General features: G+C 38.7%; 1 protein-coding gene across 1 annotated transcript in view; it reads left to right on the top strand.

The window, feature by feature from the left end:
- LOC126252008 (vacuolar protein sorting-associated protein 8 homolog) overlaps positions 1–15,142 on the top strand; it is a 208,484-nt gene that overhangs the window by 69,496 nt on the left and 123,846 nt on the right. The window contains exon 11 of the mRNA XM_049952792.1: positions 5,736–5,904. Coding sequence (XP_049808749.1) covers positions 5,736–5,904 — 169 coding nt within the window. The remainder of the gene's footprint in view (positions 1–5,735; positions 5,905–15,142) is intronic.

Below are 15,142 nucleotides of genomic sequence, written 5' to 3'. Positions count from 1 at the left end.
CAGATTTCAGAACTTATATAATTTTCTGCAAGTTTTTTGTTGTTTTGTGGCTTGTTAAAGAAGTTTCTAGTTTGGTAATACAAATTTGATTTCACAGTGTCTTCTGAGGTGCATTATTATTCTGATGTTGTGTGTGAAATGAAAGCAGAGTGTTTCTTTGATAGCTGCTGTTGGCTGAATTTGGCTGTCTAGGTAGTTGTGAATGTGAGAATTTGTACATACACCATGAGAGAGAGAGAGAGAGAGAGAGAGAGAGAGAGAGAGAGAGAGAGCAGTAGTAGCAACAATCTGAATGGTTCAATGTGCCATGCATCAATCACCTACATGCGAGAAGTTGCTTTTCCTCTTTTTTGGCTGTTATCTCCATCCTGGAATTTCCACATTGGTCACAATATTGGTAATGATCATATCTCCAGTTTTACTTCCTAGACACTGGCCACATCTCCCTTATAACAAAATGTTCATTTCTTAGAAGAAAAACTTTAACTGACACAAAAAGCTGTTGAATAAATATTATTAATCTCTCATCCTAGTTTTCTTCCAGCACTAAACATTTACACGAAGAATAATATACATTTTTCCATACTTGGTGAGCAACTATCAGTTTATGATCCCTAAGGGTCAGGCATAAGTCTTCTGGTGAAATTAGGCTTACTGTCGAGCTGTAATGTCACACTATCCTTGGTGGGGACAGAAGGCTTTCTGTTTAGATGTGAGTATTTGATATCGACCTTTTTTTCCTCTCTCCCTAAAGATGTATAAAGACTTGTATCGAGCTGCTCCTGTTAGGCAAAGAGAGATGCTGATGGTGATACCTTCAGTTGTTGCTCAAATAATGAGTGTACTGGACACATTGTGTTCCCTTTTTTTACACCATATATTTTGATTAATTTGTATTCAGTCCACACATCAGTGTTTGACCTCCACATTTTTCATATTTTTTTAGAGATTGTGTGGGGAAGGTCACTCATTACCCACCATGCTATCTAGTCAGTGCAGTGGGTTGTCATGTACTTGTACAGCAGTAGCCTCCTGATCACACTGGGATCATACCATTGATGTCCGAGCTGTCGAGCCGTCACCTCCCTGTGCATGCTGTGAAGTAGGTGGCTATCCCTCTTCTGTTAACAAATTACAAAGTGGTACCATCTTAATTAAAATGACAAATCCTACTACCCATCCCAGTGTATTACTCTTATAAACAACTTGGTGATGTACCTGTTACCATTACACCCCATAAGAACCTCAGTATGGTACAGGGATTAATTTTTCACAGGCACCTAACACTGCAGATGGACTAAGAACTACGTGAACACTTGGAGGAGCGAGAGATCCACTTTGTACATCGTGTATGTCGAGATCCATCACACAATAAGACAGACACCAGTGAATTCATCGTCACTTTTGAGGAACATTTTCTTCCAGAAAAGGTCAAAATTGTGTTACCACTGTGATGAGAAGCCATATTCTCTACCCCAGATGTGGTGTTCTACACGCCATCTTTTGGGCATATGTCTTCCTAGCATACATATGATGTGGTTGGCAAAGATTGTGGCTAGCCACTTCACAGAAACCATATGCACTACTACCTGTCTACGTCAATTGCGGGAATGGACAAACTCTCTGATCCCCGAAGTATGCTACTACTCAAGGGATACAAAATCCACTGTCCACCTCTCATATTTTGGAGCTCAGAAAAACTGTGATTGTTTCTACTCAGTCTCAGTGATATCAATCTTTCCCACTACTGTGGCCAGGTCATCAGCAGGAACTGATGTATTTACTGTGACACCGATACCCAGTAGTTTTGAAAATAAATTTGACAATGGACACTACCCCCTTCTCATGATTAATGTGGTGCCATCTTCAGGAACCACTCTCTCGGGAACCCTTTCCCTAAAAATCAACGTATCAGAGACCTGACTCCAGCCAGTGATTGAAGGAGCCACAGACGGTGAGTCCCAGGGCTGCCCACTCTTTGTTTTGTTCCTACACTCCCAATAGATAAACTCTCATGTAAATATCAACTGCCAAATGTGAAAGAGGAGGAGGAGGAGGAGGAGGAGGAGGAGAAGAAATCTCAGGATAAAGTTACTCCTGTCACCCTGGAGGTGCCATTCCACCCATGCCATTGGATTCCAAACCATGTTCATTGATGATGTTTACCCTCCACCAATAGTGACTCAGAGACCTTGACACATGACCTGCTCTCCAGGTTACTTCATATCTAACCAGGACACCCTCAACGTGATGAGCCAATAGAAATGCAGTGGATAATATTGTCATGTGCTGAACAACAACAGGAGCTACTAATTTCTTCTTGTTCGCCCATATGTGTTGTTCTCCAAGAAACATTCTTCACTGACGACCATTCACCAACTCCTCAAATTTACCATGCCTTCTGTCAAAACCGTACTGACGCTGAGAGAGCATCTGGAGGGGTCTGTAAATTAGTTCGCACAGATGTTGTCATTGAGTAGATAGCAAGTGTATGGGAAGCAATAGCAGTGCAAGAGCAAATGATCCCCTTTTGTAATGTTTATTTAGCTCACCTTCAGATAATCCCCTTAGTCCAACAACTCCCCTCCTCCCCCCTTTTCCTCTGACGGATTTCAATGCCCCTGCCTCTCACTCCCACCCCTCCTCCTCACTCCACACCATGAGGGAGTACCACCTTGTCTAGTAGGGACCTTCTGATTGACCAGCTTCTTTCTAGTCTTGGTCTGTCTCTCCTCAATCACAGTATTTCTAACCGCTTCAGCACCACCCACGGCACCATTTCAGCTATTGATCTTGACCAAAGACATAGCAGCGGCTCTTCAGGATTGTCGAAGGGCCCTCCAATGCCACGAGCAACATCTTCACTGACAAGCCTCTGAACTTTTCAGCAGCTGTGAACTAAGGCTCAGTACCTTATTAAAAATATGCTCTACAGACTGCTTGAAAGTATGGTAACCTGAGGATTATGCTGTGTTCTCAAATCATGGAGCCTTTTGTCCTTTTATGAGTGTGGTTTCTAGGAGGGACAATCCACAGCCATCCATATGGTTAGCTTGGAGACAGCAATGTTTCGGGGGTTTCCTAAACATCAACACATCATTGGAGACCCTTCTGACCAACATAAGGTGTAAGAGAGCTTGTCACCATCACATTTTACTAACCCTCCACAGCTGTGGCTTTTGAGGCTCCCTACACCTTTTTATTTGTTGGGGTTTATCCCACTGATTGTTTCACGTTAGAGTTGCTAATCATTCAGCTCCTCACAAATCCAATAAATGGCATCTTGCGGGTTTCTGTGCTGGAGTGTTACACTCATCAGCATCAGTGGGCTAGTGACCCCTATCAGACTGTGGATTACCTCTGCATCTGTGATGATGTTTGATATAAATCCCTACCTGTAGCCTTTGCCAAACTTCAGCTCCAAGGCTTCATCTGAAAAGCCTTCACTTGGCCATTTTCCTTCTTCCATTCTAATGGTACCTACTCTTACTCACTTACATAATCATCACCTGACAATTTCCAAATTCTTTTTGCAACGAGGGACATTGAACCCCTGACACCCACCCTTGGGCAGTATCACCAGTTGGACTGCCTCTGGAGGACCTCTGTTCTTAGAATATGCTCCCAGTATTTTCCCACACATTCTGTCTTGGTTAGTACCCAGACCACAAATAAGACTCATCTATTTCAAGGTTCTAAAATCTCTCACCCCTATTGCCTTTCCAAGTCTGTTCCTGTCGCTTCTTCAGGAGTATCCAGGTGTTACAATGATATATATACTAATGACTCTAAAATCACTGGTAAGAGAGGACATGAGTTAATATCTCCTGCCAGTCAAGAACAACATTTTTTGCCAGCAGTGTGTAGTGTATTTTACAGTAAAGCTGATAGTGGTCAGCAGAGCCTTACATTTCATTAAACAGACCACCTTGACTGTATTTTGATTTGTAATGACCAGAGAAGGAAAACTGAGCAGGCAGTACGACTAAGTTCAGGCAGGTCACAAATTGCCAATATCGAGGGTGACAAGAGGAGACTGCTCACTGAGTAAAGCAGTCTCCTCTTGTCACCCTCGATATTGGCAATTCGTGACCTGCCTGAACTTAGTCGTACTGCCTGCTCAGTTTTCCTTCTCTGGATCCCAAGTCATCTTGATATCCCAGGGAATGAACTGGCCAACCATTTGACTAGGGATGTGATTAATCGTCCAACATTCACTTTGACAGTTTCATGTGCAGATTTGCAGTTGCAAATAAGATCACTCCTCACTTAATAATGGGACATGTGTTGTGTCACTGACACCTCTGACAAACTCTGCACTATCAAAGAGACTACTGCTGTGTGACACTTCTTCTTCCATTGTTGCCTCTGTATTGATCGTACCAGATTAATGCATTGTTTCATTTCATGTAACAAATCAATCTTACATTGTGGTTTGCGGAACCTTATAGACAGTGGCTCACATCTTTAGAATGAAATCTGCTTTTGGCACTGCCTGCTAAGCTTGGCATCCTGGATTCTTTGCCTGAATATTGGCAGATGACTCACGGACAGTGTAACTGGTTCTCCATTTCCTCAGTGAAAGTGATTTTTATTCTTAAGTATGACATTTTAAACTACTTTCATGGTGGGGGCAGGGTGGGTGGGAGTGTGGCATCTCCCACAGCATGCTTAATCTGTGGACTCTCGACCCTTTTTCTTCTGCCAGCTTCCTTGGTCATCCTTCTTTTACACTGTTTTAATTGCTCTTAGAGGCAGTTAGCCCCCTTTTTTCTGCCGCACCACATTTTCCATTTTAGGGTTATCATTCCAATGAATATTGGGTGCTGTTCTCTCTCTTTAACATACTGTCTAAAATAGATTTTGGGTGGGACTGTGGAAATGATGGCCCCCATTGCATGCAGATCCCTGGCTGACACTCGTGTTGCCATCTACAGACCTGACTTTCTTCTCTCGCCTTTTTATTATTACCATTGCAGCTGATGTTCATTATGTTTTCAGCCTTTTCACATTTACTATTATGAATGTTGTTGTTGTTTGTTGTTGTGGTCTTCAGTTATGAATATCGCAGCTAAAAAGTGTTCTTTACTCTGTAATTGATTTTACTCTTATCCAGGTTGGCAGGGAGTGGATGAGCTAAGATTTCTCTTGCCTTAACTGAGTCCTATGAGACTCCTCATCTGCTCTGAACTATTTAGGGTGGCCTGACCAGTATACTTTTCCTTCGCCTTAAATTATTTCTCAGCTCTGGCACCAATATTGCTTTCAGTGCCTTGATATTTCCACTGTTATATGCTTTCATAATTTTATCAAATTTCTGCCACTCGTCAGTAACTCCAAATGAAATACCACTTGAACAAGGGACTGATGACCTCACCTGTAATCCCTTAAACCTCAACCAACCCATACCAGATGTGAACTGGCTTGGCCGCTTTCACAAAGGTAACAAAAAGAATAATCTTAATTGTTTTGCAATATGTAATTGCACATGACTAAAAAATGATTTTTCTGCTTGTGACATGACTGATATGACTGTTCTCAGTGCTGCTGACTATAAGAGGACCAGATCCAGAAAACGTTGTGTGCTGTAATAATTTTATGTTCTCTTATTAAAAATCATGCTGCCACCACTGAACAGATATTTATATATCACTTCCTTAAAAGTTCAAAATAGGCATACAGAGAATAATAGAAAGTTATTTTGCCCTACAGTTGGTTGTTTACTTCTGTGGCAGGGACTTGCTGTTTGGAAAGTTGTGGGATACGTGCAGTAATGATGAAGGAATGAAAGCTGTCTATTTGGAAAGTCTTGAACCATGGTTGCTGAATGATCGATTGCGTCACGTGCCGCCCATCATAAGCCAGCAATTTGTTTCTCATTATGAGAATCTGGGCAATCTACAGGTTAGTTTCTAGTCATTGAAGTTTTTTGAATGTTGATATAGCTATAAACTTCATTGTGTTTCAGCTAAGACCTTTTTATGTTGTCTAACGTGTAGTGCATGCACTGCACATTTGGCTGACCTGTACAACAGAAAGCTTAACCCAACCCAGACTAAATCTGTGTACTTGATTTAAAAAAAAGAAGAAGAAGAAGAAGAAAGGAAAGGCCAGCCTGATTGTGGTTCATATCATCCACCCACTTTCTTTTCCAATTTTAAGGGGAGAGGGTTGCAGGCAATAAAGCAGAGATGTTCCATCCGAGCATAGAGAATGCATGGATGTGGAACAAGTCATTTTACATGTAAATAATTTAGTTTGCAAATATGTGGGTGTATGCTGACATTTTTTAATTATTATTGTTTTTTATTATTAAATATACACATGTGTATTAGTTGTTCCTATCTACTGCCTTTACACTTTATGGTAATAGAAAGTCTTGTAAGGAGTAGAAGTTACCAAGGAGAAATTTTTTTAATTTGTTTTTAAATTTTACTTTGCCATCTGTCAGACATTTTTTAACAGGGCAAGTAATCATAAATTTTGGTTTCAGTGTGTGTGATCCTCTTTTTGTGCTAAAGTCAACCTTAATTTGAAATAATAAATGTCATTTTTCTTCTTGTATTGTAATTATGCAAGTCATTGTTACTTTGATCTGCAGTGGATTATTTACAATAAACTTCATTAGGGAATAAATATACTGTGAAGCAGTAGTCAGAATGGCTAACTCCTTAAACAGATGTGTGGGGATTGTGGGTGAGCACCGCATATTATTCTTAAGTTATTTCTTGAGCAATGTAGGCTGCTCCTTAAGGACGGGTTACACCAGAACATTATTCCTTATGACATTATTGAATGAAGATGTGCAAAATATGTCAACTTACTGATTTCTCTGTACCCAAGATCTGCTAAGTGCAAGAGTGACTGAACTAACTTGTTTTAGAGTTCCAAAAGTGCTTTCTCCAGTTTAAATATTGATCAGTGTGGACACTTACAAATTTTGAAGTTTACACCCAATTTATAATTTCCTCACCATGTGTTACACTTACCAATGATGAAGGTCCTTTACATTTACAAAACTAAATACGTTGTCTCCTTTTTTCGATTGAGAGTGACTTCACGCCGAAAACCAGTCAGTGAAATATTTAAGAACATTGTTTACCATTTCTTCTGTTGCTGTAGGTGTGCTTGAATTGATTACAATACTAGTGTCCTCTGCAAAAAGAGCTAATTCTGCTCATTATGTATTAAATCAAAAATTATTTACATATATGACAACAATAGCAGACTTAAGATTGACTCTTGGAACTGCAACTTGATTTTCTTCCCCAGTGAGAAGAATTTAATGTGGTTACATTGGTTGAATTACGAAGTAAAACTTCCTTTATCCTTTTGGTTAGATATAACACTATCCAACTCTTCTTAAATCCAACTCTTATTTAGTCAGTATATTATAGTTTTTCGGGTGTGTTACTATTGTAGAATACATCACCTACTCAAATTTGAAGTGAAACAGATTGGTCAATACCAACATGTCACCTTTTTTGAATGATTTCTTGAAGCCTTCAGCTGCCATTTTCTTTATTTCCTGTATGATTGTACAATCTCAGCCTTAGGCCATTTTCAAGTGTTTAAAACGGAAGTTTCATACAGTAGATACATTAGTGACACTTGTGATCTTTATGTAGGAACAAGTCACACCTGTAGATATACTAGACGCATTGTAACTTACTTTATGGATGGTTTTCTGTGATAACAGATTATGTCATATACGTCGTTGCTCCTATGACATACGTTATGCTCATAAATTAGTTTGAAGTGTTCACACTATTTTAGGAGCATGCTACTTTCGAGCAGTTGTTGCAAAGCTCTTATATATAACATACATAACACTAGGAAGATTATAATTATTTTACAGAATTTTGCTACATAACCTGCATATGCTTCTGTTCTCAGTTATATTTAATTACCGTTCATCATTGGTGTAAATATGACTGTCTGTAGTTTCTTTGAAATAACTTGTATATATTTGTTATGTTATTGTAGGAGCACGTCATTTTTGAATAGTTGGTACAAAAATCTTATATATCACATTTATCACAGTATTCTAATGAAATAGTACTGAGGACCATGAGAGTCTAGTAAAAACTGCTTTATGGTTATCATTACAGTCATATTTATTAATGAGGGTAGTGAAAATTTTACATTCTACGCTTCTGTAACACTTTGCCCTAGAACTGGTAGAAAGTTGTCTAGGAATTTCCCATTTTGCAGGTCTTTTTGCTCATTTAAAACTTTGACTGACTGATCTTCTAGATGTATTTAGATTTCAATTTCTTCCATTACATCCATGATTTTTTTCTTTCTGTAGCTTAAGTAATATTTGAAGTGATCCATCTATTTTAGGTGTTTTGTGGTTGATATCTTTTAAATGTGCAGCACATGTGGATGGGATATTGTCGTTTATTGTCTTTAGTGTTCTTTAAATCATGTACTAATATGTATAACGTATGAAACTTCCTTTTTAGATACTTGAAAATGGCCTAAGACCGAAATTGTACAATCATACAGGAAATAAAGAAAATGGCAGCTTGAAGGCTTCAAGCAATCATTCAAACCATTCATCGCAGCTGCAGACGCTATCACATCGAAAATTATAGTATCTTTGAGGGGTTTAACAATGGCATATTTCAAACTCAGTGGGGAAATACCTTGAAGAAGTGATGACTGGGTATTTTATGGGAACAAGTCATTAGTAGTGTGTTGGAAACATCATCAAATCCAGATCATCTTTTATTTTTGAGAGAATATATAATACATCCTTATGATAGACTTTTATGTGAGTTGCTTTTTCAACATATTGCTGTGATTTTTCTCTTAAACTGTTCGTCCCTATATTTTCTGCTACACCCAAGAAATGATTCTTAAACATACTTGCTACCTGTGACTGCTTATTTGTAGCCCTTGTACGCATTACATGATCGTAGCTAAAATTCTGCATATACAATTCCAACTACCGGCTCGTACTCATTTCTTGAAACGATCGCAAAACACAGCGTCAGGTTCCACCGAGACTCGAACTCGGATCGCTGGATTCAAAGTCCAGAGTGTTAACCGTACTTAAATCAGTAGTGATATACAGGACATAAAATCCCGTCTGAGGCCTGCGATCATTTTTATGTTAATAATTGGCAACCAGTGCTGTACAATCGCAATAAAGTCATGAGACGTTCAATTGACTTTTTTATTAGAACATGTTATGCTCTGCTTCAAGAGTGCTCGTGTCGCAGTCATATGTTACTCGACATTTTCTTTGAGTTGTCAAGACTGTACGCCTGGTTGGTTAGGAAGGAGTTGAAGTTTGTGATGATGTCTGAAGATGGGTGTAATCCCGAAACGCTTAACAAGTTCTAATAAAAGAGTCAATTGAACATCTAATGACTTCATTGCGATTGTACGGCATTGGTTGCCAATTATTAAATCAGTAGTGATACTGTCCTGTTCCGTGCCCTGTTTCTCATTTCACTGCATTCCATATAGACTGAATTCTGTTGTTGGAATTTCTAATATAACATGTGCGTTCTTTGATAACTTTCTTAGTAGTTTTTGTAATGTACATCTGCGTCCGGCCATCCTGATTTAGGTTTTCCGTGATTTCCCTATATCACTTCAGGCAAATGCCGGGATGGTTCCTTTGAAAGGGCACGGCCGATTTCCTTCCCCATCCTTCCCTAACCCGAGCTTGTGGTCCGTCTCTACTGACCTCGTTGTCGATGGGACGTTAAACACTAAACTCCTCCTCCTCCTCTCCAATGTACATCTACTGCAGGATTTTTACTTCTTCTTGTCAACAGATTCATTTACCATTTCCATTTATACTTTAATCCCACTAGTGATCCATGTTTCTCTCTTTCTCTCTCTCTTTTTACATATCTGTTTACTGTTTTTCTGATTAGCTTAGAGGTGAAGCTATTTTCAAATAGTGGCATGAATCTATTCCAGGATAGATTAAATTTTATGTCAGCATTTGGTTCATTATAAATTTAATCCTAGGTCTTCTCATGTAAACTATACTTAAAAACGTTTGTTCTGGAGTCATTAATTTTTGTGATTTCCACAGAAGACTATCTTTACTGTGCTGGCTGTACAGTTATTTTCTTGCTTTGACCTACGTTGAAGAAAATAACAGTTCAAGTTCTACTGTCTTTATCCACCTGTGTTGGAAAGTGAATTACTGACACCAAATTATAGGATACAAATAATATTTCCAGATCACTTCTCTTATCAGAATTCTTAAGAAAATCTACATTAAATGCCACCATATGCATTAACTGCTTGCAGCTTCCTGACAAATAGCATAGTAAGGGGACTATATTCCTCATAAAAAGCTCAAAATTCCCCAGTAAGTATCTACGTACAGTTATAATTAATGGTAAAATATTTTTCAGTATTAATACAAAAGCACATATTTCTTTCTATGTGCTGGTCTCTGCAAACTCTGTGTGTCTCCGTGTTTTTGAACTTTTATTCTGTGTAACACATGTAACAATCTGTCATTTTCCCATATTAGTAGTTCTACATGAGTAAGATGCTAGAATGTAATCCATATCAATATTATAAATGCAAAAGTAACTCCGTCTGTTACATTTTTGTGACTGACTAGAGAACCAGTTCTGAGGAAATGAGGTATTGAGATAGTTAGGACTCTAAGAACATGGTCTACTTTAGAAGGGGGAACAAGTCAACTGTTAAGATGAAAAAGTAGGGAATGGACCTTTTTTTCCTTTGCATAATGAATGTAAACCATGGTAAAAAATTTTTAATGTGTTGCACATTATATAATGTTAAGTCCCCCATGAACCATGGATCTTGTCATTGGAGGGGAGGCTTGTGTGCCTCAGTGATACAGATAGCCATACCGTAGGTGCAACTACAACGGAGGGGTATCTGTTGAGAGGCCAGAAAAATGTGTGGTTCCTGAAGAGGGGCAGCAGCCTTTTCAGTAGTTGCAGGGGCAACCGTCTGGATGATTGACTGATCTGGCCTTGTAACACTAACCAAAACGGCCTTGCTGTGCTGGTACTGTGAATAGCTAAAAGCAAGGGGAAAATACAGCCATAATTTTTCCCGAGGGCATGCAGCTTTACTGTATGGTTAAATGATGATGGTGTACTTTTGGGTAAAATATTCCAGAGGTAAAATAGTCCCCCATTCGGATCTCCTTGTGGGGACTACTCAGGAGGACGTCGTTATCAGGAGAAACAAAACTGGCATTCTACGGTTTGGAGCATGGAATGTGTGCAGGTAGGTTAGAAAATTTTAAAAGGGAAATGGATAGGTTAAAGTTAGATATAGTGGGAATTAGTGAAGTTTGGTGGCAGGAGGAACAAGACTTTCGGAAAGGTAAATACAGTGTTATAAATACAAAATCAAATAGGGGTAATGCAGGGGTAGGTTTAATAATGAATAAAAAAATAGGAGCATGGCTAAGCTACTATGAACAGCATAGTGAATGCATTATTTTAGCCAAGATAGGCATGAAGCCCACGCCTACCACAGTAGTACAAATTTATATGCCAACTAGCCTGCATATGATGCAGACATTGAAGAAATGTTTGATGAGAGAAAAGAAATCATTCAGTTAGTGAGGGGAGACGAAAATTTAATAGTCATGGGTGACTGCAATTTAATAGTACGAAAAGGAAGAGAAGGAAAAGTAGTAGGTGAATATGGAATGGGGGTAAGGAATGAAAGACGAAGCTGCTTGGTAGGATTTTGCAAATAGCATATCTTAATCATAGCCAACACTTGGTTTATGAATCATGAAAGAAGGTTGTATATGTGGAAGAGGCCTGGAGACACTGGAATATTTCAAATAGATTATATAATGGTAAGATAGAGATTTAGGAACCTGGTTTTAAATTGTGGACTCTACCCACAATTCATTGGTTATGAACTGTAGACAAAAAGTGAAGAAACTGCAAAAAGGAAGAATTTAAGGAGATGGGACTGGGACAAACTGAAAGAACTAGAGGTTGTAGAGAGTTTCAGAGAGAGCATTAGGGAACAATTGACAGGAATGGGTGAAAGAAATATAATAGAAGAAGAATGGGTAGCTTTGAGAGATGAAATAGTGAAGGCAGCAGAGGATCAAGTAGGTAAAAAGATGAGGGCTGGTAGAAATCCTTAGGTAACAGCAGAGATATTGAATTTAATTGATGAAAGGAGAAAATACAAAAAGTGCTGTAAATGAACCAGGCAAATAGGAATACAAATGTCTCAAAAATGAGAGGGACGAGAAGTGAAAAATAACCAAGCAGAGATGGCTAGAAGACAAATGTAAGGATGTAGAGGCATATATCACCAGGGGTAAGACAGATACTGCCTACAGGAAAATTAAAGAGCCCTTTGGAGAAAAAAGAACCACTTGTATGAATATCAAGAGCTCAGATGGAAAACCAAATTTAAGCAAAGAAGGGAAAGCAGAAAGGTGGAAGGACTACATAGAGGTTCTATACAAGGGCAATAATACTAGAGGGCAATATTATGGAAATGGAAGAGTACGTAGATGAAGAGGAAATGGGAGATACAAAACTGTGTGACAAGTTTGACAGAGCACTGAAAGACCTGAGTTGAAAGAAGACCCCAGGAGTGGATAATGTTCCATTAGAACTACTGATAGCCTTGGGAGAGCTAGCCCTGACAAAACTCTACTGAGCAAGATGTATGAGACAGGCAAAATAACCTCAGACTTCAAGAAGAATATAATAATTCCAATCCCAAAGGAAGCAGGTGTTGACAGACGTGAAAATTACTGAACTATCAGTTTAATAAGTCATGGCTGCAAAATACTAACATGAATTATTTATAGACAAATGGAAAAACTGGTAGAATTCAGCCTTGGGGAATATCAGTTTGGGTTCCATAGAAATGTTGGAACATATGAGACACTACTGACCCTATGACGTATCTTAGAAGATAGATTAAGGAAAGGCAAACCTACATTTCTAGCATTTGAAGACTTAGAGAAAGCTTTTGACAATGTTGCCTGGAACACTCGCTTTCAAATTCTGAGTGTGGTGGGGGTAAAATAAAGGGAACGAAAGGCTATTTGGGCAGTTATGAGAGTCGAGGGGCATGAAAGGGAAGCAGCAGCTGGAAAGGGAGTGGGACAGGGCTGTAGCCTATCCCTGATGTTATTCAGTCTGTATATTGAGCAAGCAGTAAAAGAAACAAAAGAAAAATTTGGAGTAGAAATTAAAACTTTGAGGTTTGCCGATGACATTGCAATACTGTCAGACCCAGCAAAGGACCTGTAAGAACAGTTGAATGGAATGTACAGTGTCTTGAAAGGAGGATATAAGATGAACATCAACAAAAGCAAAATGAGGATAATAGAATGTAGTCATATTAAACAGGTGATGCCGAGGGAATTAGATTAGGAAATGAGACACTTAAAGTAGTAGAGGAGTTTTGCTATTTGGGGAGCAAAATAACTGATGGTGGTGGAAGTAGAGAGGATATAAAATGTGTAGTGGCGATGGCAAGGAAAGCTTTTCTAAAGAAGAGAAATTTGTTAACATTGAGTATAGATTTAAGTGTCAGGAAGACTTTTCTGAAAGTGTTTACATGGAGTGTAGCCATGTATGGAAGTGAAACATGGACGATAAATAGTTTGGACAAGAAGAGAATTGAAACTTTCAAAAAGTGGTACTACAGAAAATATGCTGAAGATTAGATGGATAGATCACGTTACTAATGAGGAGGTACTGAATACAATTGGGGAGAAGAGGAATTTGTGGCACAACTTGACTAGAAGAAGGTTGGTAGGACATGTTCTAAGGCATCAAGGGATCACCAGTTTAGTATTTTAGGGCAGCATGGAGGGTAAAAATTATAGAGGGAGACCAAGAGATGACTACACTAAGCAGATTCAGACAGATGTAGGTTGCAGTAGGTACTTCGAGATGAAGCGGCTTGCACAGGATAGGGTAGCGTGGAGATCTGCACCAAACCGGTCTCTGGACTGAAGACTATGACAACAACAGCTACTTAGATACATGGATGCTCCTGCCCGTGCCCCTCTGCATGCACTACTCGGCAGAAATGCTGTGAATGCCACATTGTCGTGGTTTGTTGCAGTTGGAAGGGCATGCATGACAAGTTATGCTTATCCAACCAGGCAGACATATGAGGGCAGCTGACGTTATTGCACATACAGTAGCTTACTTATTTACCATCACTCATCATAGCAAAACTACTGATAAACAAGTGCAGCCATGGGTAATGGCTAGTCTTTTACACTTAACATATTAACTAATTTTTTTGTCAGTTTTATGCAGGACAACATAGCAATAAATGAGAAGCACCATATTTATCTTGTAGAAAGTGTTTCCCAAACTGTGTTCTGCCAAACACTGGTGTTCTGTGGGAAGTGTATAAGTGCTGTGCAAAATAACTATTAATAACATGGAACAATGGGAAATCCGGGATGAAATGTAAGAATATTATGAGAAGGGAAGTTGCTAATCACAATATAGCGAAGATGCTGAGTTGCAGATAAGCACAACAAAAAGTTTGTGAGAGTCTTTTTATTGTGCCTGTCTGCAATTTAGCATGTCGACTATATGGTGAGTAGCAACTTTGCTTCTCAGAATGTTATTAATAACATAGCATATTTGTATTTATTTTTCTCGACATTTGGTGATACTCATTCGTTGAAAATTTTATTATGGTTTGTGTGTTGTGAGTTAAGATTTAAAATTATGCAATCACTAAATAAAACAAATTATCTCATTTTTTAAAATTTTGTTAACTTTCAAAAACAAGATGTTCCATTAAAGTACCAAGATTCTCAAAGTTCCATCAGAGAAAAAGTTTGGGAAACCCTGCTGTAGAACTTAAACCACATTTTGCTTTTTATTTGTTTTTTATGTAACGTTTCTAATCATATATGCATGTGGTGCTCAGGAAGGCACAGGATCTCTATCTTTCCAGAACTCTGTAAAATTTTGATACAGGCAAAAAGTTGTTCTGTATTATTACTCTATCCTCTATTACTCACATGAAATAAGCTACCTTTATTTTTCTGTGTATTCTTAAGCACTTTTGTGGGCGTTTTCTGTTATTTTAACTTTAGTCATAAGAGAGTGCCTGCGTCCTGATTCTAACCTAAAAATGTACACAACGTCCCTTGTGTTGA

The sequence above is a fragment of the Schistocerca nitens genome, chromosome 4, assembly GCF_023898315.1.
Source record: "Schistocerca nitens isolate TAMUIC-IGC-003100 chromosome 4, iqSchNite1.1, whole genome shotgun sequence".
NCBI classification, from domain to species: Eukaryota; Metazoa; Arthropoda; class Insecta; order Orthoptera; family Acrididae; genus Schistocerca; species Schistocerca nitens.
The sequence above is the reverse complement of the archived record's forward strand: the minus strand, read 5'-3'. Positions and strand labels throughout refer to the sequence as shown.